The 27,663-nt window shown below is 35.6% G+C and overlaps 1 protein-coding gene across 1 annotated transcript; it reads left to right on the top strand.

The window, feature by feature from the left end:
* The first annotated feature begins 7,727 nt into the window (after positions 1 to 7,727).
* LOC113342761 lies at positions 7,728 to 10,731 on the top strand. The gene is made up of 5 exons (XM_026587197.1): positions 7,728 to 8,042; positions 8,256 to 8,878; positions 8,971 to 9,415; positions 9,499 to 9,753; positions 9,841 to 10,731. The coding sequence occupies exons 1-5, from the start codon at positions 7,728 to 7,730 to the stop codon at positions 10,729 to 10,731; spliced, it is 2,529 nt and encodes an 842-aa protein (XP_026442982.1).
* Positions 10,732 to 27,663: the final 16,932 nt, after the last annotated feature.

Genomic DNA, 27,663 nt, shown 5'->3' with positions numbered 1-27,663 from the left:
TCCCGCGGTTTCTTTCAAAGGGAAGTACTCCAAGGGTACTATGTCGAGAGCTGATTTGTCTAAAAATCTTCCTTCTAAAAGGAAGCTTCGGAATTGAGTCCTACTTCTGATTCCGAAGACAAAGAAGAAACTGTCCCCGTGATACGCAGCATTTCTAGCGCCAGATTGTGAACACATAAATCACGAAGCCATCCACGTGTTCACAAACAATATTCGCATACATTCTAATTCTAGAATTGTACGTCGTATGCGTTAAGGGGATGATTATATCGATTCATCGACTCGAAGCCTTCGGATTTGTCATTGTCTAGTCGAATATTATCATGAATAATGTTCGTATAAAGGAATAAACCGAGAATCAAGTATAAATGTAAAGCACATGAAATTTTACGCTGAATGTAAGGTGTTGAAATGTAAATAAGACAGATTTGCGTGGTTCGGCACTAAGGCCTACATTCACGGAGCTGGTGTTTCACTATGTATTGAATGATTACAAAGATAGTAGAATGACTTTAGAGTATACATAGGTCTGCGGAAGTAGGGGGATTACTTACTCTTCATATTTCTCTCTCCTATATTCTCCTATAATTGCTCTGGATTGGTCGCCCCCCTTTGTCTCTTAGTGGAGAGGGGTATTTATAGGGTTGGAACGTGGGTCCCATTTCTGAGGCGCCGTTGTAATCTTATCTTATTGTGCTTTGTGCCTATTACGCAGAGGTCTTCGGCATATGCTGCGGCCTGAAATTGAATACGAAGGATTATCCTCGCCTCTTCCACGAGATGATTGACACTTGTATATCTCTTTGATATTTAATGCGGGTAGATGGATGTCTGCTCGTGTCAGACAAGTGTCTCTTTGTCTGGTCATATCTGTGTCACCCAGACTTCCTCTCGGCCGTTGATATGGGATCTTCCTAGGGATTGGGTGTGATAACACCCAAGGGGTATTATCTAGTGCTCCTCTGAGCCATCATACCTTTGTGATCCTCTGTTCCTTACCGTCAAATCTGCTGACCGGTGACATCTTCTGATGAGATGCTTGCTATCATGTTTTGATGTCTTGTTTTGCATGCGTTCCACGTGTCTCTTTCTGTACACGTGGTGGATGATGAAAGGTGTACATACAAGAATGGAGTGAGTGGTAGGGGTTATGCTCGATATTCTTTGATCAAACACCTGCAAGATAGGCATTTCCCTGATGCAGAGAAAAAAGCAAGATGCCGTCAGCTCTTGAGCAGCAACCTTGGAGTTTACAGAGCTTGGGAGGAAGTTTTGCAGCACCTTCAAGTGTGGCTTTGTACAGATTGTATGCACCTGTATGCATGGAGGAAGCACTGTAAATCCAATAAAGAAGAATTTATCCTTATACATGGCATACCTTGTTCCCCTTACCTTACTGTTGCTACTGTTTCGACCTCATGTACTACAGTTCCAGTTCTTACTTTGGAACTGTTGTATAAGGTGTTGCAGAGGCAGGTTTCAACATTTTTTAGCATACCAGCAAAGTGTAAACTTCACTTTGCTAGGACTTTAAATGCAACCTTGCACAAGGTTATCAAACGTCCAGGTGATATTTCCAATTGGGTACAGCTTATGCTCCTCCCTGTCTGTACTCTTTCGCACATATTTTCCCAGGAACAACATGGAGCAATCGGGCGTAGCAAATATATGGAGAAATGTCCTGCTCAAGGGTTTGGATTTCGGGTTCTTGCCTTCACTACTCTGGGGGAACTTGGTGGTGATACTATCAATTTTCTGAAGAGATTGTGTAACTATTTGGCTAGGCATGATGCGAATATTAATATGGGAGATTTCCTTTTTCATTGACTAGGGGTGGTCATTCAGAAGGGAATTGGAGCACAACTTGTTGCTCAGCTCCATTCTAACTCTATTGTATCTTCTTTTGAAGAGGAAATTTTGCTTTGAGCATTCAATTTCTAATAATAATAATAATAATAATGAAAATAACATAATTATAATATTATTTTCTAATTAATTATAAAATTATTTTTATATAACAAGGGTTTATTCGTCATGATGATAACCATAGAATTGGTGGCTATCTGTTTCACAGATTAGGCATTATTGTTCAAAAAGGTGTAGGCGCCCAGCTTGTCGCTCGTCTACCTACTACCGACTTTTTCTGTGATGTGTAATGAACCCTTGTTATATAAAAAAGAAAAATTGGTCGATAGACCGAATATATTTAATTAAAATATTGATTGTTGGATAAAAAAAATAACACCAATAAACAAATATAGTTCCTTTCCCTAAATACTCCACCATTCTTCCCTTCTCAGAAAAATTTCTCCCTCGAATTTTGTTGGTATAATTGCTTGCATTTATTGTGCATTGAGGAGACTTCATATAATCCTTCGGCAAATCCAATCTTTACAAAGTTATTTTCAGACACAATAACACTTGCACTGAACTAATCGTACAAACATCTTCATGAAAATGATCAACGTAATTTGGACATACTAAAAACTATCGTCAAGGTAAACATTATAGACTGGTGGTGAATTCCAGTCCACTATAACTTAATATTTTCAATTCCAGATAAAGAAAAAATATCATCAAACCTTTGAAATTCAAGCTTTAACCCGGACTCCAATGAATTTCGCGGATTATGTGCAACTCCTTGAAATCCTTTCTCCTAGTCGCCAAGGGGATTTTCTCGTTCATCACTGGTCACTTCCTTTAATCGTTGTAGGCTAGGACCATGACGGGGCTGTTTCTGATGATATATTTCATCCAATTGAAGGGTGGGTGCCTTAACCTTCGGTTCAAGATCATCCATTACCACTTGCTCTTTCTCAGCGTTGACAGCGGCTCTTCGAACAACCCCATAATTTCTTCCTCGAAACATGATGCAGGAGCGTTGCTTGTCTCTAAACCAACTGATGTTTGGGCGGAAGCGTCGAACAAAATTAAATCCAAAACTCATGTTTCCGAGATACCACTCTCGAGGAAAACACTACTTTTTCTTTCATCAAAGACCGTCTAATACCAAAACATATAACTCTTCATATAGATAACTCCACAAAAAATAATAATTCATTTCCTAATATTTCAAAATATTATTACTAAGCATAAAATATAATTCCCAAATAATTAAAGAGAAAATCACTTAATTCATATTACAATATACTTGATAAATTATAATATATTGAATAAATATAAATATATGCAAGTATATTTTGTTTCCCTAAATAGATGCCCACTTTAATGGAACCTTATTACTTAGGAATCAAATATGTAAACTCTATGAATAGAGTCCTAAACCTTTGTATTACACACAGATTAATATAATTTTTCTCACTCTTCTTTTCCTCTATTTTGTGTCTCCTTCTCTATTCACAAAACTGTTATCAGTCACGTTGCTTTACCGATTAAGCAAAAATATTTTTTTTTCCTCTGTATGGTGGGATCGGACGGGCCAAACTTTATATCATAAAGTTCCGAACATGATATGGAGAATTATTTCTTTAACCTTATATATTGGTTTTGTTTGATTCTTATTACTTTGCTAACTTGTATTTTGTCCTTGTGTAGATTTCACTCATCTCAGACAGTGTAGGAGAACAACAGACCGTCACAAGGAACTTCCCATTATTACATTGTAAATTAATTTGATTTTGGGAAGGTAATTGTCAAAGAGCTGCGGTCAAGGATATTTTTCTTACGACGTTGACTAAGTCAACTTCGATTCCATCTTCAATCTCTGGATCAATACCGGAGTTCTAGTTCAAGAAAATATTTTGATTTCATGATCTATTGGTGATTGACTCTCTTTTTCTTTGTTTTTTTTTATACTTTCTCTACTTATGATTTAGGTTCTCTATCTCGTTATTTTGACCTAATTTTCAATAAGCAATCTTTTTAGGTTTTGTGATTTCTATTTCCATAATCCTTGATGCATAAAATTTATTGATTGATTATCTTATTGTTCTTATTATTTCTGCAATTTTGTTGCTTTTCACGAGTTTTCTCTTCGTTTTTTATTTTTTTATTTTATTAGGTCATGAGCTAAATGGAGGTGCAGCCATAGGGTTTCCTGGAAAATATCATAAGATTCGATTTCTAAAGAGATTGGGGAAGAGATGGGTCTGGTAATTTGGGTTTAATTCAAAGTATCATGTTTAGGCTTTATTCCTGTATGTCATTATTGGTTTTGGAATTTGAGACCCTTTTCTGTCAGGGATTAGATTGTATTGAAGCTATTTCTTTCAAGGTTTTGGGGGTACTAAGATCCTACTCTTGTAGGGATTAGAATAAGTCATTCTTGGTATTGGAATTTGAGACCATATTTTGCTAGGGATTTGATTGTATTGAAGCTATATCTTTCAAGGTGAAGCTCTTTAATAATGAATAATGAAGAATTTTCTAATTATGCAACTGAAGCTCTTTAATCTCTCTCACTTGTTGTTCTGTGTTAAATCTCTTTTTGCATGGTGTAGTCTCTTCTTAATGATGGTATTAGAGATTTGTTTGGTCTTTTATGAAGTTATTCTCTCTGCTGTTATTCACTGCAATTACTTGTGGTTATCTAAAGTTCTGATTCTCTTCATCAAAAGCTGTGAAATGAATATTCCCCCACTTAGAGATAATTTTATATTAAAAGAGATTAGTTATTTTTTATTTGTGCACTAATTCTCACTGGGTAAGGGAGGCTGCCTCAGATTAATGTTTACACTTGGCAATTTTAGTTATTCAATTTTGTTGCTCTTTGATTCTCTGAGTTTTGTGACTATTCATTGTTGTCTCTTCTCTTCCTGTTATCTGTTGTTATTTCATGTTGGGCGTGATGGATATCATTATGGAAGGCCTTTCATCTTCTATTTCCAAGAAGTGTCTTAATGTAGTGTCTTAATGCAATGTCTCTAGTCATCCATCTATTTATACTTTGGTTTCTCAAGTTTTACATTATGCAACTTTTATCTTTCTGATTATCTCCATACTTATCTCTTACTCTCCCTGAAATGGCTTTTGCTGCTGAACATGTTAAAGTCTTAGATCTAGATGAAGATGTTGAAGAGTTTCCTCATCTTTTTGCTGCTCTGCTATGTGATAATACTAGAAGCTACTACAAAACTTCAGTGAAACAAAACCTTAATAGGATCTGGTCCATTAACTCTGCTGATTTTAAGCTTGCAAAACCTTTTATGCAAGGAATGCCTTATCCGAACCTTTTTGCAGTCATGTTTAAGAGTAGTAAGGATAGGGATATTGCTTTTTCTGCTCGACCTACCTTATTGTTTGGTCAGTTTTTTGCAGTGCAACCCTTAAACAAGTTGGAGGATATGTTTGATCTGGTTTGGGAAAAAACACTTATGCCAGTTCAAGTTACTATTCCTTCTGATCTGGTTAATAAAGGAAGGGCGCGAGAATTCATGGACCATATTGGAGACTTTGTCAATGTTGAATCTGCAGTTGGTAACAGGTTTGAAGTTAAGTTGATGGTACCTCTCAACTCACCATTGACTAGGAAGGTAGTTATTAATACTACAGGTAAAACTTTTTATATGTCTACTTTTTACCCTCAGCTTCCTTTCCGTGCTTGCAAGCGTTATTTTGTGTTAATCCATGATGAAATTAGATGCCGAGAGATTCAATCTCGAATCTTCGTCAGAGCTCTTTCAAGACCTTCTCCTAGATCTATTCATGTTACAGTGTCCACTTTGAGGATGAATCAAGTCACTGGTGCTCCTACTACTAATGGTTCTCGTGTCTCTGCTACTGTTTCCTTTCACTCTCAGTCTAAGCCTTCGGCATTTTCGGTCAGCCTTCAGCCTGCTGGTGCTTTAGGTAATAGGAGCTCTTCTCTATCATCTCGTTCTTTTGATTCATTTATGCCTGCTGTTTCGGCTTTGACCATTAGGGAACCTTCTAGTACGGGTACCTCCTCATCCCATACTTCATCCTCTTCTGATCACCAAATCTTATCGCCTTTTGATAGAAAAGGCAAAAGTCCTAGGACTGAGTTTGAATATAACCCTAATAACTATTCTGCGGAGGACTCATCCTTCGTATTCATGCCTACTCCTGGATGGCCTGCTGCATCCTTTGTTCCCTCTTTCAGTACACCTGCAGATGTCTCCTTTAAGATTGGGTCAGTAGGAGAATCTTCTTCGATGGATGGTTCAGGTGGGAATGTTTTTTGGACTTCCTTGTGCTCTTCCTTTTATCAAATAGTGGTGTCTTCTTCGGGCTTTGCTTTCAGCTCTGGTTCTGAGCTTAACTTCGCTTCAGCTTCCTTTGGTCCCATTTTGCTTGAAAATGATAATATGAACGCTTTTGGTGTAACTGTTAACGTTGATGACCTTATTATTCTTGAGCCAACACCTTTAGCGACTCTTCCTCCTGAGCATGTTGTCTCCGATGAAGAATTTGAAAAAGAAATCAATCTTATGATGTTGGATTCAGACTCTATGGCTGCAGATGCCTCTAATGCTCATGATCTTGTAAGTCATTTTTTCTCATTTTTGTTGGTTTTCGTTTAATCTTCTTCTGTTTTTCGTAGCTCTCTTGTGTGTTTATTTTTTAGTTCCCTCATATTAATCGTTATTGTTCTTTATATTTTGAGATTTTCTGCTAGTTCTTTTTGTTTGCAATCATGAAATTCTTATGCTGGAATATTAATGGCTGTTGTTCAGACAAAATATGGAGACATTTATTTAATCTAGTTAGGAAATATAGACTGGACTGTGTTTGTATTCTCGAAACAATGGTTGATGCTGATACAATTAGGAAGTATACTCACCATCTCCCTTTTGATTTTTGGTCTTTTATTCCTGTTGTTGGTAAAACAGGAGGTCTGGATTTTGGGTTTTACAAAAATTCGAATATTGAGGTCTTAGGTTGCTCATTAAACATGATACACATTATTTGTAACATTACCCCTACTACTAATAACTGTGTGGTCTCATTCATTTATGGCTCTATTACTTCTTGTGGCATGAAGAATCAGTGGAACTTTTTGAATGACATATTTGAAAATAATAACAACCCTTGGCTTTTAGTTGGTGACTTTAACTTTATTCTTCATAGTTCTGAGAAACAGGGAGGCAATGCTGCTCACTTTTTTCCTCTTAATTTTATTAGAGAACATCTTCTTAGGATGAACATGAATGAAGTTTTTACTTTGGTAATCCCTTCACTTGGTGTAATAGAAGATTTAGAAATCCGGTGGACTTGATTTTCAAGAAACTAGATAGAAGTTTTATGAATAATAAATGGGTCTCTGCTCTTCCTCATACTAGGGTTACTAATTTAGGAAGAATCTATTCAGACCACTGCCCTCTTTTGGTTAAATGTTTTCACTATGAGAAGTTTGTCAACATTCCTTTTAAATTCTTCCAATGCTGGCAACTTAGTCCTGACTTTAAAGGTACGTTAAGTAAGTCTTGGTCTCACAAGGTGGTAGGGTCTCCTTTTTTTGTGGTGGTTAATAAACTTCATCATGTAAAGAAAGACCTGATTCAATGGAATATTCATTCCTTTGGACACATTAAATCCACCATAGCAAGACTTAACTCTGAACTTGAAAAACTGCAAGCGCTTCCTTATTCTTCTCAAATTGGTAGCTACATTATGAATTACTCAAATCAGTTGGACTATTGGTATGATATTGAATATTGTTTCTATAAACAAAAGTCTAGAATTAACTATTTCACTCAATATACAGAAATACGCATTTCTTTCATAATACTGTGAAACTTAGGAACATGTCTAGCACCATTCATACTATTAAAGATGATCAGAGTATTTGGCTAGAAGATAGAGTTCAAGTTACTGGTTTACTCTCTAGCCACTTTAAGAATATTTTTACCTCATCCAATCCAAGTGCCATTGACATCGATGAAGCTCTAAGTTTTGTTTCTCCTATCATTACTGATGACATCAATGCCTCCTTAACTGCTATTCCTACAAGTCAAGAGATCATTGACACGATTAATATGATGGCTCATTGGAGTTCTCCAGGGCCGGATGGCTTTCCGCCTGGTTTCTTTAGAGATAATTGGGACATTGTGCACTTTGAGGTAATCTCTCATGTTCAAAAAATTTTCACTTCTAAGTTTCTCCTTAAACAGTCAAACTTTACCATTATCACTTTGATTCCCAAAACTAAGAATCCCTCCTCCCCTAATGACTTTAGGACGATTAGCCTTGTAAACTGTGTGTATAAAGTCATTTCTAAGATTTTAACCAATAGACTCAAACCCCTTTTAGACACTCTTATTTCCCCTTTTCAGTCTGCATTTGTGGCTAATCGTCAAATTCATGAAAATATTATCATCACCCATGAAATCCTGCATTCTTTTAAGAGAAAGAAAAAGTCTTCAAAAAATGGTCACTTAGCAATTAAGATGGACCTTTCAAAAGCCTTTGATAGGCTGGAATGGTCCTTCATCCTTGCTGTGTTCAAAAAATTAGGTTTCTCTCAAGACTGGTGTAACATGATTTTTCAGTGCATCAGTACGGTGTCTTATGCTGTTTTAGTTAATGGTTCTCCGGTGGAAACTTTCTTTCCGTCGCGTGGCATTAGACTTGGAGACTGTTTGTCTCCATATATTTTCATTCTCTGCATGGAAGCTTTGTCTCAATTGTTTATCAATGTTGAGAAGGAGAAACTGTTTCAAGGTTTTAAATTCAATAAAAACAGTCCTTCGATTTCTCATTTGTTTTTCGCAGATGATTGCATGCTATTTTATAAAGATTCTATCACCTATGCAAAAAACATTCTGAAGGTGATTAATGTGTTTTCAAAGGCATCAGGTCAGGCTATCAATCTTGAAAAATCGGGATTTGTAACTAGTAGTAAAATGCATCATAGACATGTTAAGCTTCTGTCTAAAGCTCTTCACATGAAATTCCTGTGCAATTCGGGGAATATTTAGGAACCCCGTTATTCATTGGCAAGAACAAGACAAACTCTTTTGGTTTTTTAATAGAAAATTTTTATGCTAGGTTGAATGCTTCTAAGAAACCCAATTTAAGCATTGCTGGTCGTACTCTAGTGACTAAACATGTCCTTTCTAGTCTATCCATATATCACATGGCTTGCTTTCCTCTGCCTAAAACTGTTACTGGTAAGATTGATGCTATTCAACGTACTTTCTGGTGGTCTAAAAAGAATCCGAAGCATGCCGCTTATTTTCGTTCTTGGGGGGACATTGGTAAATCAAAATCTAGTGGTGGTTTAGGCATTAGGAATTCCCATGCTATTAGTAGAGTTTTTATCTGTAAGATTGGCTGGAGACTTTTAAAATTTCCTAATTCCTTGATGTTCTCCTTCTTAAAAAATAAATATTTTCCTAATCAGAATCTCTTAGAAATTGACAAGGATGCTAATACTTCTTCTTGGATTTGGAAGGGAATTGTTAATGGGTTACGATTTATTAAACCTAATATTGTAATTAAAATTAATAACGGTGCTAATACTTACATTTGGAATTCAAACTGGATCCTGGATATTCTGTTCCTCCTACTTCGTAGAATCCTATTCATGGTAACTTTACTTATGTCAAGGATCTTTTAGAAAACTCTCTTAGCTGCTGGAATATTGATCTGTTGAACGATTTATTTTCTCCTGATGAAGTCACTAGAATTAGGTCTATCCCCTTTAATTCTGCTCTTAGTGATTCGCTTATGTGGGCGCATACTTCTTCTGGTAAGTTTTCTATAAAATCTGCTCATAGAGTCTATATTAATGATATTTCGTCCTCTGAGGATGCCTCCTTCTGGAGAAAGGTTTGGAGCATTGACTGTCTTCCAAAGATTAAACTCTTCCTTTGGCAAATCTTTGCGTATATGCTGCCAGTTAACTCCTTATTGCAGTGTTATAATCCTAATGTGTATGTTTATTGTCCTCTCTGTCATATGCATGAAGAAACTATTATGCACATTTTCATTAATTGTCCGGTGGCTATTTCCTTTTGTTCTGGGCTTTCTCTTCTTCATCTTATTTCTGTTGATGTTGAGTGGTTAGATGATCTCTTCATCTTTTGGCATGACACTAAATTGGGTGCTTCTCCCTTCAATGTTTCCTGGCCTAGTATTGCTTCTGTGATGATGTGGTGCATCTGGAAATTGAGATGCGATGTCTTATTCAAGAATGCCCATTTTGTTTTGAATCGCACTCTTATGGACATTAGCAGAATGATTAACTCTTATATTTCTCCCAATTGTGGTTATAGTTCTAGTAGTAATCTTGTTTGTAGTTCTGTTAAAATCCCTACAGCTGATGTGGATCACATAATGTTTGTGGATGGTTCTTTCAAAGATTTTAAGATGGGTTCTGGCATTATTTGTTGTGATCTTACAGGGAATGTAATTTGTTCTCGCTCGGACTTTGGGTGGATTCTAGATGCAGTAGGTGCTGAAGCTGCTGCTCTAATTTTGGCTATCTCTTGGGCAGAAGAGATGAATCTGCAAAAAGTCCTCTTCCTTAGTGACTGTCTCCAGGTGGTGAATTTTGTGAATGCTGCCTCCACTGATGTCAACTGGAGAAGTGTGGATCTTCTGAATCAGTGTCGGATTTCTTTAGATAGCAATGTCGCTTTTAAGCTTTTGTATTTAGAACGGTGTAATAATTCTCTAGCTGACCGGCTTGCTCGTCGGGCTAGAAAAAACCTGGTTAAAGGTGTTTGGCTCTCCCTTCCTTCTTTTTTGAACATTCACTATGGGAAGGTGAACTTGAATGTTGTTTGTAAACCTTTCCTTTCTTAACGCATTGGTTTGTTCCTTAGCAAAAAAAGAAAAAAAATTGATTTTGTTTTTCCTTTCCACTTTTTATTTTTAATGTTGTTATATTAATCAATTGATTAATTAAGCATTATTTTTCTTTCCTTATTCAATGACCACCGTTAATGGGAGATGATGCTTTTTCTTTTCACGCATCAAGGTGTATCTCCTGGGGATATATTTTATATATATTCCCTAGTTTATGGGACGTATAGGTAATCATCTTACCAAATAAGTTCAATCTTGTTGTAGGGCTTACGGCTCATGGGTGTGTGGCCCAACTAGAAGTCTAAGGGTTTTTCTTTACATGTATATAAAGGATACTTTACCTATGTGATAGGCTAATCAATAAAAATCCTTCTCTTGTCTGCCTCTTCTTTTTCCCATATTATTCTACTACAACATGTTATCATGCACGAAGCTATACCGCAAAGCTAATTGGATCGGTTGATATTTTTTTTGCATGGATGCATTTCCAGGTACTCCCTCTGTTTCAAAATTTCTGTCCTCTATACTATTTTCGTCTGTTCCAAAATTATGTCCTACTTCTGTGTATAGTTATACTTTTTCAATAAAGTCTCACATATACCCTTATTTATTTTCATTATAAATATATGTTCAGTAAGATCCTACAATTAATATCTTTACTTTTTTATCTACATTCCCTTTAAAATAAAACTATTTTTGGCTAAAAATGTTAGATTCGGTATAAAACTGCTACCCCATAAATATAATCTTAATCATTTGTATAATCATCCCATCTCTCTTTCTTGAAACGCCATGAAAGACATACGCTAATGATGATTCTGGTATTCCTCAAGAGTGCCAGTAGTTGTTCAACAAATGTTGAAAATGTAGTTGCGCAATGTTTTTGATTTTTTTGATTAAGAAACGTCTCGGTTGGAATGTTAAGTTTGTGTGGTGTGAAGCTATTCTTTATCTAATGAATTTTCCATGGAATTTTTCAAGCGGATTAAATGCAGTCTATTTTTTAAGTACTCCATTTTTCATTTACCCATATTCTGATCAAATGCAACAGACTACTAAGATTGGACTCACGAGGCCATTCCCTGTTGATTAAGATTGGTTTGTAGACATCAAGAAATATTAAGACAAGATACAAACAATTAGACTCATGAGGAAATGAGTTTTAAAATGATACTGGACTAAGTATGCAGATCAACTCCAAATGCATACGCATTCCTCTTTCTTGTCACCCTGCACGTAGCTGGAACAGTGGCACCGACAATTGGTTCTCTACTGTGAGAAAGAGTTCAGTTACAATAGTACTAGTAATTTGAATAAAGTCATAAACTAAAAAAAAAAAAAAAATCAAAGAGAATTTCAAATTTCAAAATGGGTACTAAGATGGAAGAGCTCAAAAAATATCACCAGTTACAGCACAAGAGAGCATATTATACTAGGCAGTCAATGCTCTAGTTCACTATTGCTTAGGGAAAGCAAGAGATCAAAAAACAGTCCATCTTTTGGCATGACCAGAGTCATACACCACTCTGCCTTAACATCCAAAATTCAACGATAGAACAAAATAAATGCAATAAGTCCAAATGAGTAGTACAACCTTCATGAGATACAGAATCAGTAGGTGGTGGGAGTCATATTACAGTGAAACCAAATTCAAGCTATGAATATTTAACTAGAGTCATGCTTATGCATAAGAACCAGTTCATACGCTTCAAGCAAAGATAAGATGAATACTAGTACCAGTAACTTTATTGAGCAATGATCAATCCTGATAAAGTACTTTTTCATGCTAATGAACCAAATGAAAAGTAAAAAAATGACATAACCAGACCAAAAATAAGTACCCTATGAATCTAAAAAGCCAAACGAAAACTAAAAACAAAATAAAACTGGAGTAATTGAAACACTGGTTCAAAAAGCCAACAATAGAAATATATGGAGTACTTCACATAAGCTGTGTTATAGAGATGAATAGGTTGTGATGTACAAGGTCTTTGATCTTGTCCAAGCAATTTCTATATCGCTTAAAAAAAAAAACCATAAACACCACCAGCAAGTAATATTCAAACATATACGAGTACTCCAATAGAGAAAAAAGCAAAGTACATTAAACAACAGTCACACAAAACCACGCATGCTAATGATTCCAAAATCAGTACACATGATTTTGTGCATAACTAAGTGAATCACCCAGAGTATTGATTTCCAAATCGCTGACATATGATCAATCAAAACACAAGCCGAAATCAAACAAAACATGCTTAAAAAGGAATCAAATGTATACCTGAGATTGAAGGTACGAAGATAATAAGGACAATGAGAGAGCTTTACAGGTTGGAAGGGTTTGAGTAGTGATTTGTGGTGGTTAACATAGGTATATAAACAATGGAGAGGATCAAAGGAATTCAAGTGAAAATCTTAAGTTTCCATGTGAGTATATACACAGAAGAGTTAATAAACACGATTTCAATTTTGAAGTGAAATTTCAATTCCAAAATTTTGCAGTTCCCTCTCAAATAACTTTAGTTTTGATCTTGATATGGTAACTTTAAGGTAATATGGTGGAGCGGGAATTTTATTCTGCAACCAAAGTTTCGCGCAGTATTGATTGCCGAATGAAAACCCAAGTTACCAAAATTTGGACGACCTTTTATTCTTCTCTTTTATTACCTCTCTAAAATAAAACTAGTTGATTTTAGGTAATTTTTTTATACTAACATTTTAAGTCTTAAATATGGTAAACAAATAAGGGTAGTCTAGGAAATCCCATGGTCTCCTTATTATCTTGACTTAGTCAAAGCGGACGAAAATTTTGAAACGGAGGGAGTATTTATTTTGAACAAAGAAATTTCGTTTCGTAGTATATATTAGGGTTCCACGAAAGCATGATTATCAAATGTATAAATTTAACCGTTAGATTTTCATGAAAATTTTGTAGTTGCAGGAAATCCTACACTACACCCCTTATATGATTTCATTGTTAATCAACTCATTTTTAGGTTTACACTCTTAATTTTATTGATTAATCTTTGAATGCTCTTACAAGAAAAGATAAAGAAATCAAGAATGATCTCTGTTCTGAACTTTATCTCTCTTATTTACTTGTTTCTCACTCAAAAAAGATCCCCCCCTTCTTTACAACTCGAACGACTATTTATAAGGAAATACATAGTGGATGACAGCTAATCTGTCCTTTATTTCGGGTATGGTCTTGCGACATTCTCGCAACCTTACAAATGTTAATTTCGCAAACTCTCTAATCTTCGCAGGACTATCACATCTTTCTCGTGATCTTAGATGACGTCATTTATTTTATCATTTCTGAAATTGTTCAGCGACGCTGTTATGCTGTGTCATTGATAATTTCGTTGAAACGTTGTCATTGCGAGATTCTGATCCTACATCTTGCCTCTTCTCATATTTTCTCTGCAAAGTAGAGAATGATGTGAGAAATGCCGCAGCTGCTCATCTTTTCATATTCTGCATTTATCACAAGTATTCTTTCGTCCATTTGTTTCTTGACACGTCTTCTGTAACCGCTACTTTTCAACCGCTCACGTCTCTTCGTCTTAATGGTGTTTATTTCTTCGAGTAAAAAAATCTCCTTTATATACTCTTCATGCTCTTCTTTCTATTTTTCTTTTTTACTTTCTCTTCTATTTTTATTCTCTCGTCTCTGCAATTCTGTTATTCTTCTGCAAGTTCTGCTGCTGTAACTTTTTCCTCCTTCAATCCTCTTATTTTTTATTCATTCCCATACTCTATATTCAAACATGGCTCCAAGTGGTTATAGATATGAAAAGAATTTACAAGATGTCCAAAAAGATCTTGCTGATAAAGGTTTCACACTCTCCACTATTCCTGGTGAAAATCAATTCTTTTTATCAAACTTTTCTCTGATCAGTATTGTGATGATCAATCAATCATAATTTCGCTAGGTCAGATTCTCGCAGGTCTCCCTATTCCTCTTTATAACCCAAATCTTCCTTTATTTTATGAAATTCTCGCTCACTCGGGATTTTCGCAAGCTATCTTCCAACTGAGTGGGGACTGCATCCGTCTGATGCTAGAGTTCGCTAATCGTGGTGCTGGTAGAGGATCTCTTTACTCCAAAGAACTTAGGGATCCTAAATTCACAAACCTAGAGATAGTTGCTGAGAAATACACAGTAGCGAATTTCCTTGAGAACTATGAACTTATCTCCATGAAGAAAGAGAATACTCGCTGGGGTATTCGCTTAAAAAGGAAAGATAACATTGATGAAGCCAAAGTTCTCATGCAAGATATTGACTGGCATTCTGGTAAAAACACAACTCCTCGCCAATCTAAAGATGATAAATGGTGTGTTTTTCCTTTAATGCTAAAAGGACCCTACATTGCTGGGTCAAATGTTCTTCCTGCGAATCTCGCTGCTTATCAACCTTGGGTTTTCTCTTGGCCCGAAAAGGAGAAAGAGGTATGTTTCTTCTCATTTAACTCACTTTATATTTCTTTATTGATTTTTATTATTTTGTTCGCTAACTCTTGCGGCATTCCGCAGATCCAAAAACTGAAAGATAGTTATAACAGGACTGGGAAATCTAGTACTCTGTTAGCTCTTCGCTCCTATACAGATGAGGTGAAAAATTTTCTCTTATGATTTTAAATTTTCTTCAATTTTATCTTTTTATTTTAAACAGTGTACTGTTACTTCCATGCTTCCATTTCTTATTTCTGTCTGTGTGTGAAGATTATTGCTGAAGTAGAAGAATCTTCCGATGTTGCGAAGATTGGTGATAAAGGTAAAGGTGCTCTTCGTCGGGAAAAATCAACTGGTCCTCCTCTAAAGAAAAGGAAAGTTCGTTCTTCTTCTCCTTCAAATGTTCCTCCTAACGAAAATTTCTAAAGTGACAAGAGTGATGAGGACAACGATGATCTTGCTGCAACTTAAGATTCTCCACTTGAATCTTCTATGGCTAAGCTTTCTGGCCTCTTTTCTGATTCTCTACAAGGAATGGGAGATATCCAATTCGCAAATACCTGCAAAGCTCTCGCTACCCTTTGCGATGTCCCTGTACTAGATGGTGATAGCTCTCTTCGTGGAGTTTCTAGATCAGTGACTCCCGACTTCTTGCATTCTCTCAATAGTCTGGTATACTTTTATCCTTTTACTTCTTCATTGTTATAACTCAAAATTTCTTTCTATATTAATATTTTTATATCTTTTCGCAGGCTGGAAAAGCTTCTTTTGCTGTTGCCTCAGATCTAGAGAGTAGACGCGAAAATCTTGAAAAGAAGAATCTTCAATTTCGCAAAAAAATGAAGAATTGGAAGCTGAAGTTAAAGGTCTTCGCGAGAAAAATAGAAAATTAGAAATTGATTCTTCTTCGCATAAGAAAAAAATCTCTAGTCTTCAGCAAGCTAATAATCAGCTTTACGGTATGTTACTTTTCTCTTTTCCCTTTAAATGATCCTTTTTGCAGACATTTATGGTCTTTCTGATGAAGCTACCCTTCTTCGTTCATTTCCTAATGCCTTGGATAATGATACCCTTCTTGAGCGTCTTAACAATTCCTTAAATAGATTTTCAAATGATAGAATTTAATCTCTTTCTCTAAATGAGCTTAGATCTAAATTTCGCCTTTTAGAAATTGATCATAGATCTAGTTTAGGCTTAGCCAACCGATTTAAGTGTCTCCTTATTGATTCTAATGAGAAAACCAATGAGTTAAGAACCAAAATTAGCGGTCTCATAGATGATAAGGATCGTATCTCCGATCAAGGTGCCAAGGCTTTGGCGAAATTCCAAGAGGCTCTCCTTGAAGTTCAACTTGAACGAGATGAAGCTAACCGCAAGAATATCGAACTCTGCGAAAGGGAAAATCAAATTCGTTCTCGTCTTCTCATAAGTAGTGAGGATGAATTTGTTTGGGATGCGAAAATTTTAGATGATGCTAGAAAAGATTTAGGCGTAAATGTTAGTCTCCAAGTTGAACATACAACCTTGATTAGAGATATGATATCTGACAGATAAGGTTGCTAACTGCTCTTCTTTACCAATCTTTTGTTTCTTATGAATTCTCATCAAGTTAATAATTGATTGTCTTTTGTTCGCAGAATCCAAAAATAAATATCGTGAAAAGATTGAAGAACTTGAAGCTGAAAAGGAGGAACTCGCAAAGAATCTTTCTTCTCGCAACGACAAATATTCTAGATTAAAGAATCAAATCAAGATCATTGTTGCGAATTTTAAGAATGACGCTATGTATTTTCGCAATCAAACTATCCAAATGGTTTTTGACGATCATAATATCCCACATTCTGATTATCCTTGTCTTTTAGAAGAAATCCCACAGAATACTCCCAATTTGATTATCTCTGATAGCGAAGCTGACGATGAAGAATCTGTGTGGTCTTATTTTGCCTTCCTAATTAAAGGTCTTATTATGCCACCTCTTGTCATTGCGACAAAATCGCAGGACGTCCTTGCACTTTCATGAAAAAACCCATTGATCTTGCCTTAACTTTTTCTTTTGTATTATGGCCTCTTCAGGAATGTTGCGATAATATGACAGGCCTAAATATTCTTGCGAAAATGAATCCCCATAACATTGCCGTCTTGCGATGAAATCGCAGGACGTCTTCGCACTTTCATGCGAAAACCCATTGATCTCGTCTTATCCTTTTCTTTTGTATTATTTCCTCTTCAGGATTGTTGCACAAATATGACAAACCTTAATATCCTTGCGAATAAAAAGCCTCATGACATTTGCGTCTTAAGACACTTATCATCTCCCTAATGGAGGGCGCCTCCCTTATCTCCCCCTGGTTTCCCCTTCAAGGAGACGAACTTATACCATACAAGGTTAGCTCTTCCCATCCAGTCTTAAAAATAACTAGTTGTTTTCGCAGCCTCTTATCCATTTTACCTATAGGGTTTATGGTTTACGAGACTGTACCCTAAGTGGGGTTTTCTTCAGGCCGAGTGCAGTATAAGCCAAAACTTGTCAAGAATGGCAAAGTAAGCTTCAAACGTCTCTGGCACTCTTGACTCAACTGTGTACCTCGGCGCCTTGATCAGATATGCACTCGTTGGGAGAGTCCTTATTACCTTAGTCGCCCAACCTAAGTCATATGCTTAAGTTGGGAATCCAAGGTGCCTCTCCCGGATGGGCTTCATTGACCCCAAATCTCCATGACTCGGGTTCCGGTGGTGGTGTAGCCTTTCCCTGAGTCATGCAATAGGTAACCCCTTATATGACGTACTTTAGGTCTTACATTTGCCTCTTGCAAAATTGTATTCGCGAACTAGGGTGTACGCCATAAAGGTTTGCCTCTTTCTCTTTCGTCATTTTACTCTGATTACTTTCTGTAAAATTCATTATCTCTGCGAGAGTCTCGCAAATCATCATATTGTATCTGAATTTCGCAATCTCAATTTTGTTATTCAATCAAATGTATTTTTGAGAATTTTTCTTATTGCGAGAGTATCGCAACAACTTAATCATTCGTACATTTATTGTTTTTATTACCTTTGTCATCCTCTGCTTCTTTATTATTTTCTGCTGCTGCTTCCTTAGTAGTGGTATGTTCATTATTTTTATTCTGATCTAGCATTAATTTCGTAATATCTCTTCTCCTTTCCTTTCGATTGTATCCACCATCAACCTCTCACTTCTTTGTGCATCTTTATTTTTGTGTCGCCAATTTTCCTTCTTGTTTGCTCTTCCTTCGGAAGATTCTATCTCAGTTTCATAACACCTCTTTCCTTCAACCCAATCTCCCTTTATTATTCCTACACCACTGGGGTGAGGGAATTTGATGCACTGGTGAAAAGTTGAAGCTACACCTAGAATCTCATGTAGCCAAGGTCGACCAATTAACGCATTGTAGGGTGATTCTACATCAACGACATAAAATAAGATTTCAGAAGATATTCCCTTCAATGGAATTCGCATAGTAACCTCCCCTTTAGGATTGTTAACAGTACCATTAAAACCATATATATTATATGTTGATGGTATAAGATCATCATCTCTTCCACCCATGGTTTTATAAGTATGATAAAATAAGATGTTCACAGAGCTTCCAGTATCAATTAGAATTCTATTGATTGCCCATGAATCTTCAGCTTCATCATCCTCATCTTCTTTCGGTTTTGGATTAATTTCTAATTTCACTACCAATGGATTTTCATGCACCTCTTCTCCTTCGGGAATTTCTTCTGCGGTAAAAGAAATGATCTGTCTCTGCCATTCCTTTAGTGGCGAGATTTTGGAAATATTCATAATTTCTCTTCCATCATTATCTCTTGCGTACACTCTACTCAAAACACTATCATGAAAAGCTTCAATTGTCTTATATGAATGTACGATAGAGTGACAAAATATATTTTTTGCTTTTGCACCAACTTCTATGAAGAATGTTTCTTTCTTTTTCATCGTATTCATTTTGTGATGTTTTGGTGGTGGTGGCAGTGGTTGAGATTGTGGATGCCCTACCAGAAAGTCGTTTAGTTTCCTTGATCTATCATACTCAAAATAATTATTTTTACATTTCTGCAATCATTTGTGGTATGTCCATGAAAATGATGATAAGAACAAAACGCATGACTTCTGTGGTTTGGAGGTGGTTCCGTTCCCATGTTCCAAGGTGTTGGTATATTCTCCATCAAGATTATAGCTTCCCATATCTTCTCCACACTTGCATTTAGAGGTGGCATCTTGATTTCTTCCCATATTACCTTGTGACCTCCTTGTCCTCTATTATAGTTTTGTCTTTGACCTCCATAAGTTTCTTGTGGTTGATCGAGTCTTTGAATCTTGTTATTTCCTCCACGATTATAGAAATTTCTTTATCTTTCATACTCTTCTTGATCTCGGCTTCCCATAGCTACCAGTTTTTGTTGATTGTTACTTGTCACCCTCTCTTGTTGTACTTGCGAAGTATTCGCCACTGTGTTTATTAGCTTGGGTAATAAGCTTGCATTCGCTGTTTGTGAGATGGTGTTCGCAACTGGATATGATTCCATTTCATTTTTCCTTTCCTCTAGAGCAATGTATTCTTCTTGAAGTTCTCGCAATTCAGTCATTGTGATCGTATTCTTGACTCTGAAAATTTGGACATACAATAGGTTTTTTGCAAACATAGCATTGATAAATGATAATATAAAATATCTCTCATCTACACGGCCAGCCATTTCGCTACACATAGTTCTCCATCTTTTAGTCAGGTGTTTCAAACTTTCGCCAATCCTTTGTTTTAATCCAAACACATCTTCTATACCAGGTCGCGGGGAATTATTACTTATATACGCCCCCAAGAATGTAGTCTGCAAATGATTGAAGGAGGTTATTGTGTTCTTTGGTAGACATTCAAACCATTTTAACGCCTCTCCTGTTAAGTTGGATGCGAAATATTTGCACAATACGGCATCATGATTTTCCCATTGTAACATGCATCTCGCATAGGCTTTAATGTGTTGAATTGCACAAGTTTTTCCATCAAAAGTGCTGGTTAATGCGGGAAAATTGCATTTCGGTGGTATTCCTCCTAATTGTACTTCCCTTGTAAATGGAGTTTTTGCAGCTTCTTCTATTGCTTCATCCAATTGCCTTCTACCTACTTCTCCTCTATTATTTAGCATTCCTCTCATTTCTTCTAATTCTTTCAAGATTTGTTTATTTACATCTGAATCTTGATCCATTGTTCTCTTTAACTGCGCCTCTCTTCTTCTGCGTTCATGTCTATCTTCTCTCGCGAAATTTTGCATTTCTTCTTCATTATCCTCATCTCGTCTTCTTCTGCAATTCTCTTCCTCATCTATATTTTGAATTCGCATATGATGATGCCTTTCATTTTCCCCTCCATGATTTTGTTCATTTCTTATCAATTCAACTCGCTGTCTTTCAGCGATCCTCTTTACTCTATCATACTCCTCATTGAGATTACCGTTATTCCGGTTTTGTGTACGTATTCTTTCTCGATTTTCATGATTGTTCTGGTGAATTGTCTCCTGAAGATCTTATTCTTCCATTTCCGCTCTCAATCTTTCACGTTCGCAGATTAAACGTGCTTGTTCAGCATAATGTCTTTCAATTTCTTCTTCAGTTGTCTGTTGATTTCTTCAATTGAGATCATTCTTGATTTCTTTGAGTTTCTCTCACATGTAAAATTCTTCTTCCTTCTTCTCGATTTCCTTCACCATCTTGGTCATTTCGTTCCTGATGTTGTTCGTTCTCTTGATTTCCACCATTTTCCTATCATCAAAAGTTTCATTTTGTGGAGCGTAACGATCATCAGCTCTTTCTCTATTTTCGCGGTATTCTTCATTAGGATTTGATATTTCTTCTTGAATATTGTTTCCAGCATTGATTGTGGGTGAGTTTTGCCTCATTTCTCTTCTAGTCGATCTTGAATATGATTTTGTAATACTTCTCGATCTTCAATTCTGTAGTCTTATATTCTCCATCCTTAATTCTTGATTTTGCCTTGTTAAATTTGCACGTTCTTCTGCCTCAGCTCTTTTTTCTTCATGTATTCTTCGTCTCAACGTTTTAATGCTCCAATTTCCTCATCTCCATGAATTATTCCTTCATCTACTTCTTGATTTCTCTCTTCCTGTCTATAATTTCTGTTTTGTTGCTCTTCTTCTACTTCTTCTGCCGAATTTGATTGCCAAGTGTGTATGCTCATCCTATCATAATCTGTATTCCTCCCTTGAACTAGTGTTTGTTGAATTTGTGGTTGAATTGGATTTTCTCTATTACTTCTCATTCTAGTAGATTCTCCCATTTCACTTCTTTCTCTTCCGGCAACTCTTTTGCTTCTTCTAACAGTAGTCGGTTGTTCGGATGTATTTCTTCTTCTAGCCATTTCTTCAATGTTAACAGTATTGCAAGAAATTATGGAAAATTCTTAATCAATCACTCTAAATTTTCACAAATCTCAATTTCAATCTTCATCTTTTTCTAAAATAATCTTCAACACGTCCCTGTTTCTAGCGCCATTATGTAGTTGCAGGAAATCCTACACTACACCCCTCATATGATTTCATTGTTAATCAACTCATTTTTAGGTTTACACTCTTAATTTTATTGATTAATCTTTGAATGTTCTTACAATAAAAGCTAAAGAAATCAATAATGATCTCTGCTTTGAAATTTCTCTCTCCTATTTACTTGTTTCTCACTCAAAAAAGATCCCCCCCTTCTTTACAACTCGAACGACTATTTATAAGGAAATACATAGTGGATGACAGCTAATCTGTCCTTTATTTTCGGGTATGCTCTTGCGACATTCTCGCAGCCTTACAAATGTTAATTTCGCAAACTCTCTAATCTTCGCAGGACTATCACATCTTTCTCGTGATCTTAGATGACGTCATTTATTTTATCATTTCTGAAATTGTTCTGCGACGCTGTTATGTTGTGTCATTGATAATTTCGCTGAAACGTTGTCATTGCGAGATTGTGATCCTACAAATTTAGTATGTTAAACTCAATTAGTCTTTATTTACTCTGTTAAAATTTCAATCAAATCGAAATATGGTGCAATCTTCAAATTCTGATTTTAGTAGAACTGTCTTCGTTTAGAAAACTCTAACTATAATAGCGTCGAAAAACCTAACTTTCGTATAATTTTATTTAATCCTTCGGAAAATCCAAGCTTTGCAAAGTTATTTTCAGACACAATAACACTTGCACTGAACTAATCGTACAAACAGGTTCATGAAAATGATCAACGTAATTGGGACATACTAAAAACTTATCGTCAGGGTAAACATTATAGATTGGTGGTGAATTCCAATCCACTATAACTTGATATTATTCAATTCCAAAAAAAAAGAAAAAATATCATCAAACCTTTGAAATTCAAGCTTTAACCCGGACTCCAACGAATCTAGCGGATTATGTGCAACTCCTTGAAATCTTTTCTTCTAGTCGCCAAGGAGGATTCTCGTTCATCACTGGTCACTTCCTTTAATCGTTGTAGGCTAGGACCATGACGGGGCTGTTGCTGATGATGCATTTCAGCCAATTGGAGGGTGAGTGCCATAACCTTCCGTTCAAGATCATACATTACCACTTGCTCTTTCTCAGCATTGAGAGCGGCTCTTCGAACAACACCATAATTTCTTCCTCGAAACATGATTCAGGTGAACCAACTGATGCAGGGCGGAAGACTTGAACAAAATTAAATCCAAAACTCATGTTTCCGAGATACCACTCTCGAGGAAAACACTACTTTTTCATTCATCAAAGACCGTCTATGTTAGAGCATAGCTCGGTTGAACCCACCAAGCGTTGGTATGTCAAGTTTGGTTGTCATATTTTAGTGAACCAAAACTCATTTAAGAGTCGCTTGATTAAATGTACTAGAGTCAACTTCGTATAGGTTATTTTGAAAGTATTAGGATTTGAGACATTACAAGTATTGCGAAGACTTGAAGAAGTGAAGAAGTAAGGAGCTACAACCACAACATCATCCTTCCACTAGAGGTTAGTGATATTTGACTTGAACTGTTTCATTCCCTAACATATCTTTCAAGTCGTGCATATTGAAAACAAAATTGTGAAGCATGAACACTCTAGATAGACATAGTATTAAGGAATACAATACGAGGTTTATTGCTTAACCATTAAACTTTGTAGATAAGACATCGACATAATCGTGTGAATATTATTGTGATTATGTGTGGGTATGAGGTGAGGATTTCATCCTAGGAAACAATGTTTTTACATGTGTTTTAAGGAAGTAAGTTCATGAACTTTGTTTGTAAATCGAAAAGGAAATCGCCAGGCGTTATTGGGATTGTTCTTCATTGCATTATGAACGACCAATATGTGTGATTAGTATAACCGCTCATGACTTGTTTTTGTTCTTGGTAAAACTATTCACATGAGGCCTGACTTTTGTATTGGTATGACTTTTATTAGTGAAACTGATCTTAAGTAATCATCTGATGGTATGATCGAGTTTGTGTAGTTTGTAAGACCTAACACTGGGTAAAGGGGAACCGATCCTAGTAATAGGTGAAACACATCACAAAGGGGAATCGATCCTTGTATTGGGTGCAGAAAGGTTTATAGCAGAAAGGGGAACCGATCCTATGGACATGTGCAAAACGTTTTTAGGCAAAGGGGAACCGATCCTATGGACATGTGAACATATATGAGTTAGCTACCCTATATATGTGGGGAACCGATCCTAGTACCTAGTCAACCGAATTTTGGACATCTAGTGTGACTATGCACAGTACTCACATGGAGGTAGAACCGAAACTTGTTTTGGTAGAACCGTTAAACCCATGATTTGTGATTGAGAGTTCTTAATCAATCGCATAGCTCATGAAAGTCATACGAACCAATTCTAAACTTGTTTGGAAGCGCGGTAAATCGGTTTCAAGTATGTAAGTATGAAAGAGGACTTACAAAGTAAGGATGTCGACACTCTTTGAACACGTGCATTAATACTTATATTTTATTGTTCAAAGATATTCCTTAACGGCTAAGAAGGAAGTAAATTCCAGAATCGGAATTAAATAAGTTAAGAATCTTTTAATTAAGGTTTTTAATTATATATGGAAAATAAGAATTCGTAATGTGCATTTGCTAGTTAAAGACTTTCCAAGGAGATTTTCGATCAATATTTTTGGACAGAGCATTCTCAGGAATTATGAAAACTGAATATGGAAATTATTATTGAATATCTTGAGAATATTTTCGGTTTTGTAAATTCCTTGGTGTCCAAACATCCTTGTCTATAAATACTTGAAGTTTGCATTTAGGGCAAGCTAATCCTTCGTAACAGTAAACTTTCTATGTTGTACTTTTACTGGTGAAGCCGCCTATTCGGAGAGGAGAGTAACCTAATTAGGCGAAATCTGTTACGGCCGCTCAATTTAAAAACTTCTTTGGGATTGAGAATCTCTACGAGTACCGTTGGTGGGAAACTAGATAATTGCGGTTTATCTTTTGTTTTCGATTGATTTGATTGACTAACGGTGGTTGAACTTTGATTTCTCCTAGTTTTTTTATGCTTGAGAATCTTCTCTTCTGATATAAAATTCACTCAAACTAGTTCGAAGTTTCGACAGGGATCTTTAGACTGTTGTTAGTTCTAAAGACGATCTTGTGATAATCCATTGTTAACAGACTCCGTTCTGTGTGTGATTTATCACAAGAGATTCAAGTAGTTGTGTGCAGGTGTTTATTGAAGATCTAAGAAGATTTGAAGACAAAGAAGAGATAGAAGATTTCTGACTTGGTTATACAAATCTTTGGTGTGCACAATACTTGTTTTGGCAAAAAGAGGATCTCACTATAATCGGTTTATCCTTGTGGTAGATTTGATAGAATATTTGAGTAGATCGGCATCAATACGGTTCTTTGGTATTAAAGTTATTGATTGCAAAATCTTATGATTACTTTGGGTAATTGAACATAAGATAGATCTAAGAACCTGACGAAGGAGTTTATGTTAGGATAAACAGAAGAGCCTTTGTCCGACTCATATCACTTGGTTGAAGAGAGTTGACACCAAACGGATTTGTTGTTCCTTTACTGTTTGGAATACGAACCAACGGAATTGTTCCAAGTACGTGACTTATTCATAAGTTGGAGGCATGGGAATACTTATGGAACTAGGTGAACTATAGGTTTAGTTGCTTGGTCTCAACTATACGAAGTGGGTTTATTTTGTATAGCGGCTTAATCCCGAGAGTATTCAATTCTGTACAAGGTCCCGGAGTTTTTTTGCATTTGCGGTTTTCATCGTTAACAAAATATTGTTGTGTCATTTACTTTTATTTAAAGCATTATAATTGTTTTATTATAATTAAAGTAAATTACACAAATGTTAATTCTTATTTACTTGATAAGCAATCCTATTGTGTTTGGTTAAGTCTGAACATTTGTATCAAGTAAACATACTTCGTTGTTGTATTGTCTCGATCTCATATCCATTGACGATCACACGAAGTGTGAACCGATTAGTTGTATTGTCTCGACTCAGTCCATAGACAATCACTTTCGGAAAAAGGACTTATAGGAAGGAAAAGTTTTAGCTTGAGGTATATTTGGGTACCCTCGCCTTTTCAGTCAATACCAAAACATAGAACTCCTTATATAGATAACTCCAAAAAAATAATAATTCATTTCCTAATATTTCAAAATATTATTACTAAGCATAAAATATACTCCCTCAGTCCCACTATTAAGTGACCTAGTTCAAGTTTGCACAATTTTTAAGGCAAGTATATTTTGTTTCCCTAAATACTCCACCAATAATTAACTAAACGAAAGTATTTAACTTATTGATCAAAATGTATTAAGTAGAGTAGAAAAATTGGAGAAGAGGATATTTTTGTTATAAACGACAGTTTATTATATATATGCCCACTTTAATGGAATCTTATTACTTGGGAATCAAATATGTAAAATCTATAAATAGAGTTATAAACCTTTGTATTACACACATATTAATAGAATTTTTCTCTCATTTCTTCTTCATTTTGTGTCTCCTTCTCTATTCACAATACGTTATCAGTCATGTTGCTTTACCGACTAAGCGAAAATATTTGTTCTTCCTCTATATTGTGGGATCAGACGAGCCAAACTTTAGATGATAAAGTTCCGGACCGGTATGGAGAATTATTTCTTTAACCTTGTATGTTGGTTTTGCTTGATTCTTATTACTTTGCTAACTTGTATTTTGTCCTTGTGTAGATTTCACTAATCACAGACGGTGTATAAGAACAACAGACCGTCACAAGGAACTTCCCATCATTACTTAGTAAATTAATTGGATTTTCTTTTTCATTTCTGCTTTTTATTTTTAATGTTTTTATACTAATCAATTGATTAATTAAGCATTATTTTTCTTTCCTTATTGAATAACCACCGTTAATGGGAGATGATGCTTTTTCTTTTCACGCATCAAGGTGTATCTCATGTGGATAGATTTTATATATATTCCCTAGTTTATGGGACGTATAGGTAATCATCTTACCAAATAAGTTCAATCTTTCCTTCTTCTCAATTTTTTGTTTTTGCTATTGAGAAAGGAAAAGAAAAAATATGGAACAAATGGTATACATTCTCTATCTCTTTAATGAAATTGTAATCACCAAAAATTAGTGTTATCACGTGCATGGTTCGTTAACCTACGGCTAATTAAGTTTGGCATCTTCCTCCATTAGATGAAGATCATGTGATTTAAATTTATATGGTTTCTATTTTTTTATACAAGAAACCATCTCTCAACCAAAATTGATTTTCCATATGCGGCGACAATAACGACAAATTTTTATTTTGTCGATGCGATCTTGATAAATCGTAGAAACCAGTTGGTGTTAGTTTTTCTCTATCAATTTTGCGATATGAGATGCAAAAAGATTCGTTATTATCTAATTTCTTAGCCAATATGGTTTTTCTTTTTTACGTCAATTTTAAAAGAATGACCATGAATCATTGGTTTCTATTCCTTGAAAGAAATCATTCATCAATCAAATAGTGAATTTTTTTAAGGCCATAATGATAGTGATTTCTTTATTTATTTTTTAACGAATAATATAAACCAATTAAAAACGGTTTTCTCAATTGATCCTAAAAGGATGAGATTTCGTTATTGTGCTATTCACAATTACAAACATCAACGAAACGGAGAATTTCTGCATTCCTGAGGGATATTTAGCAATGTTTAGTTTTCTTCCTTATTGTTCTCCAAAATTTTGAAGTTGTTCCACTTGTAGTTGGAATTGGACCCTAAAGATCAAAAGGTGTGTACCCGGCTTGTTAGCTATATATTTAGTCCTTGTTGTGATTATATCGATCTTGATATAATTTTCTTTTGATAAAGAAGTGTCCATAATTTCATTCTAGTTCATTAAATCGTTGATCCTTGAGGTCATGAAATTATTTTGGAGTTTTATTTATATATTTTGGTTGTAAC

This window comes from Papaver somniferum, unplaced genomic scaffold, assembly GCF_003573695.1.
Source record: "Papaver somniferum cultivar HN1 unplaced genomic scaffold, ASM357369v1 unplaced-scaffold_47, whole genome shotgun sequence".
NCBI lineage: Eukaryota > Viridiplantae > Streptophyta > Magnoliopsida > Ranunculales > Papaveraceae > Papaver > Papaver somniferum.
Note: the sequence above shows the minus strand (reverse complement) of the source record. Positions and strands in the feature narration are given on the sequence as shown.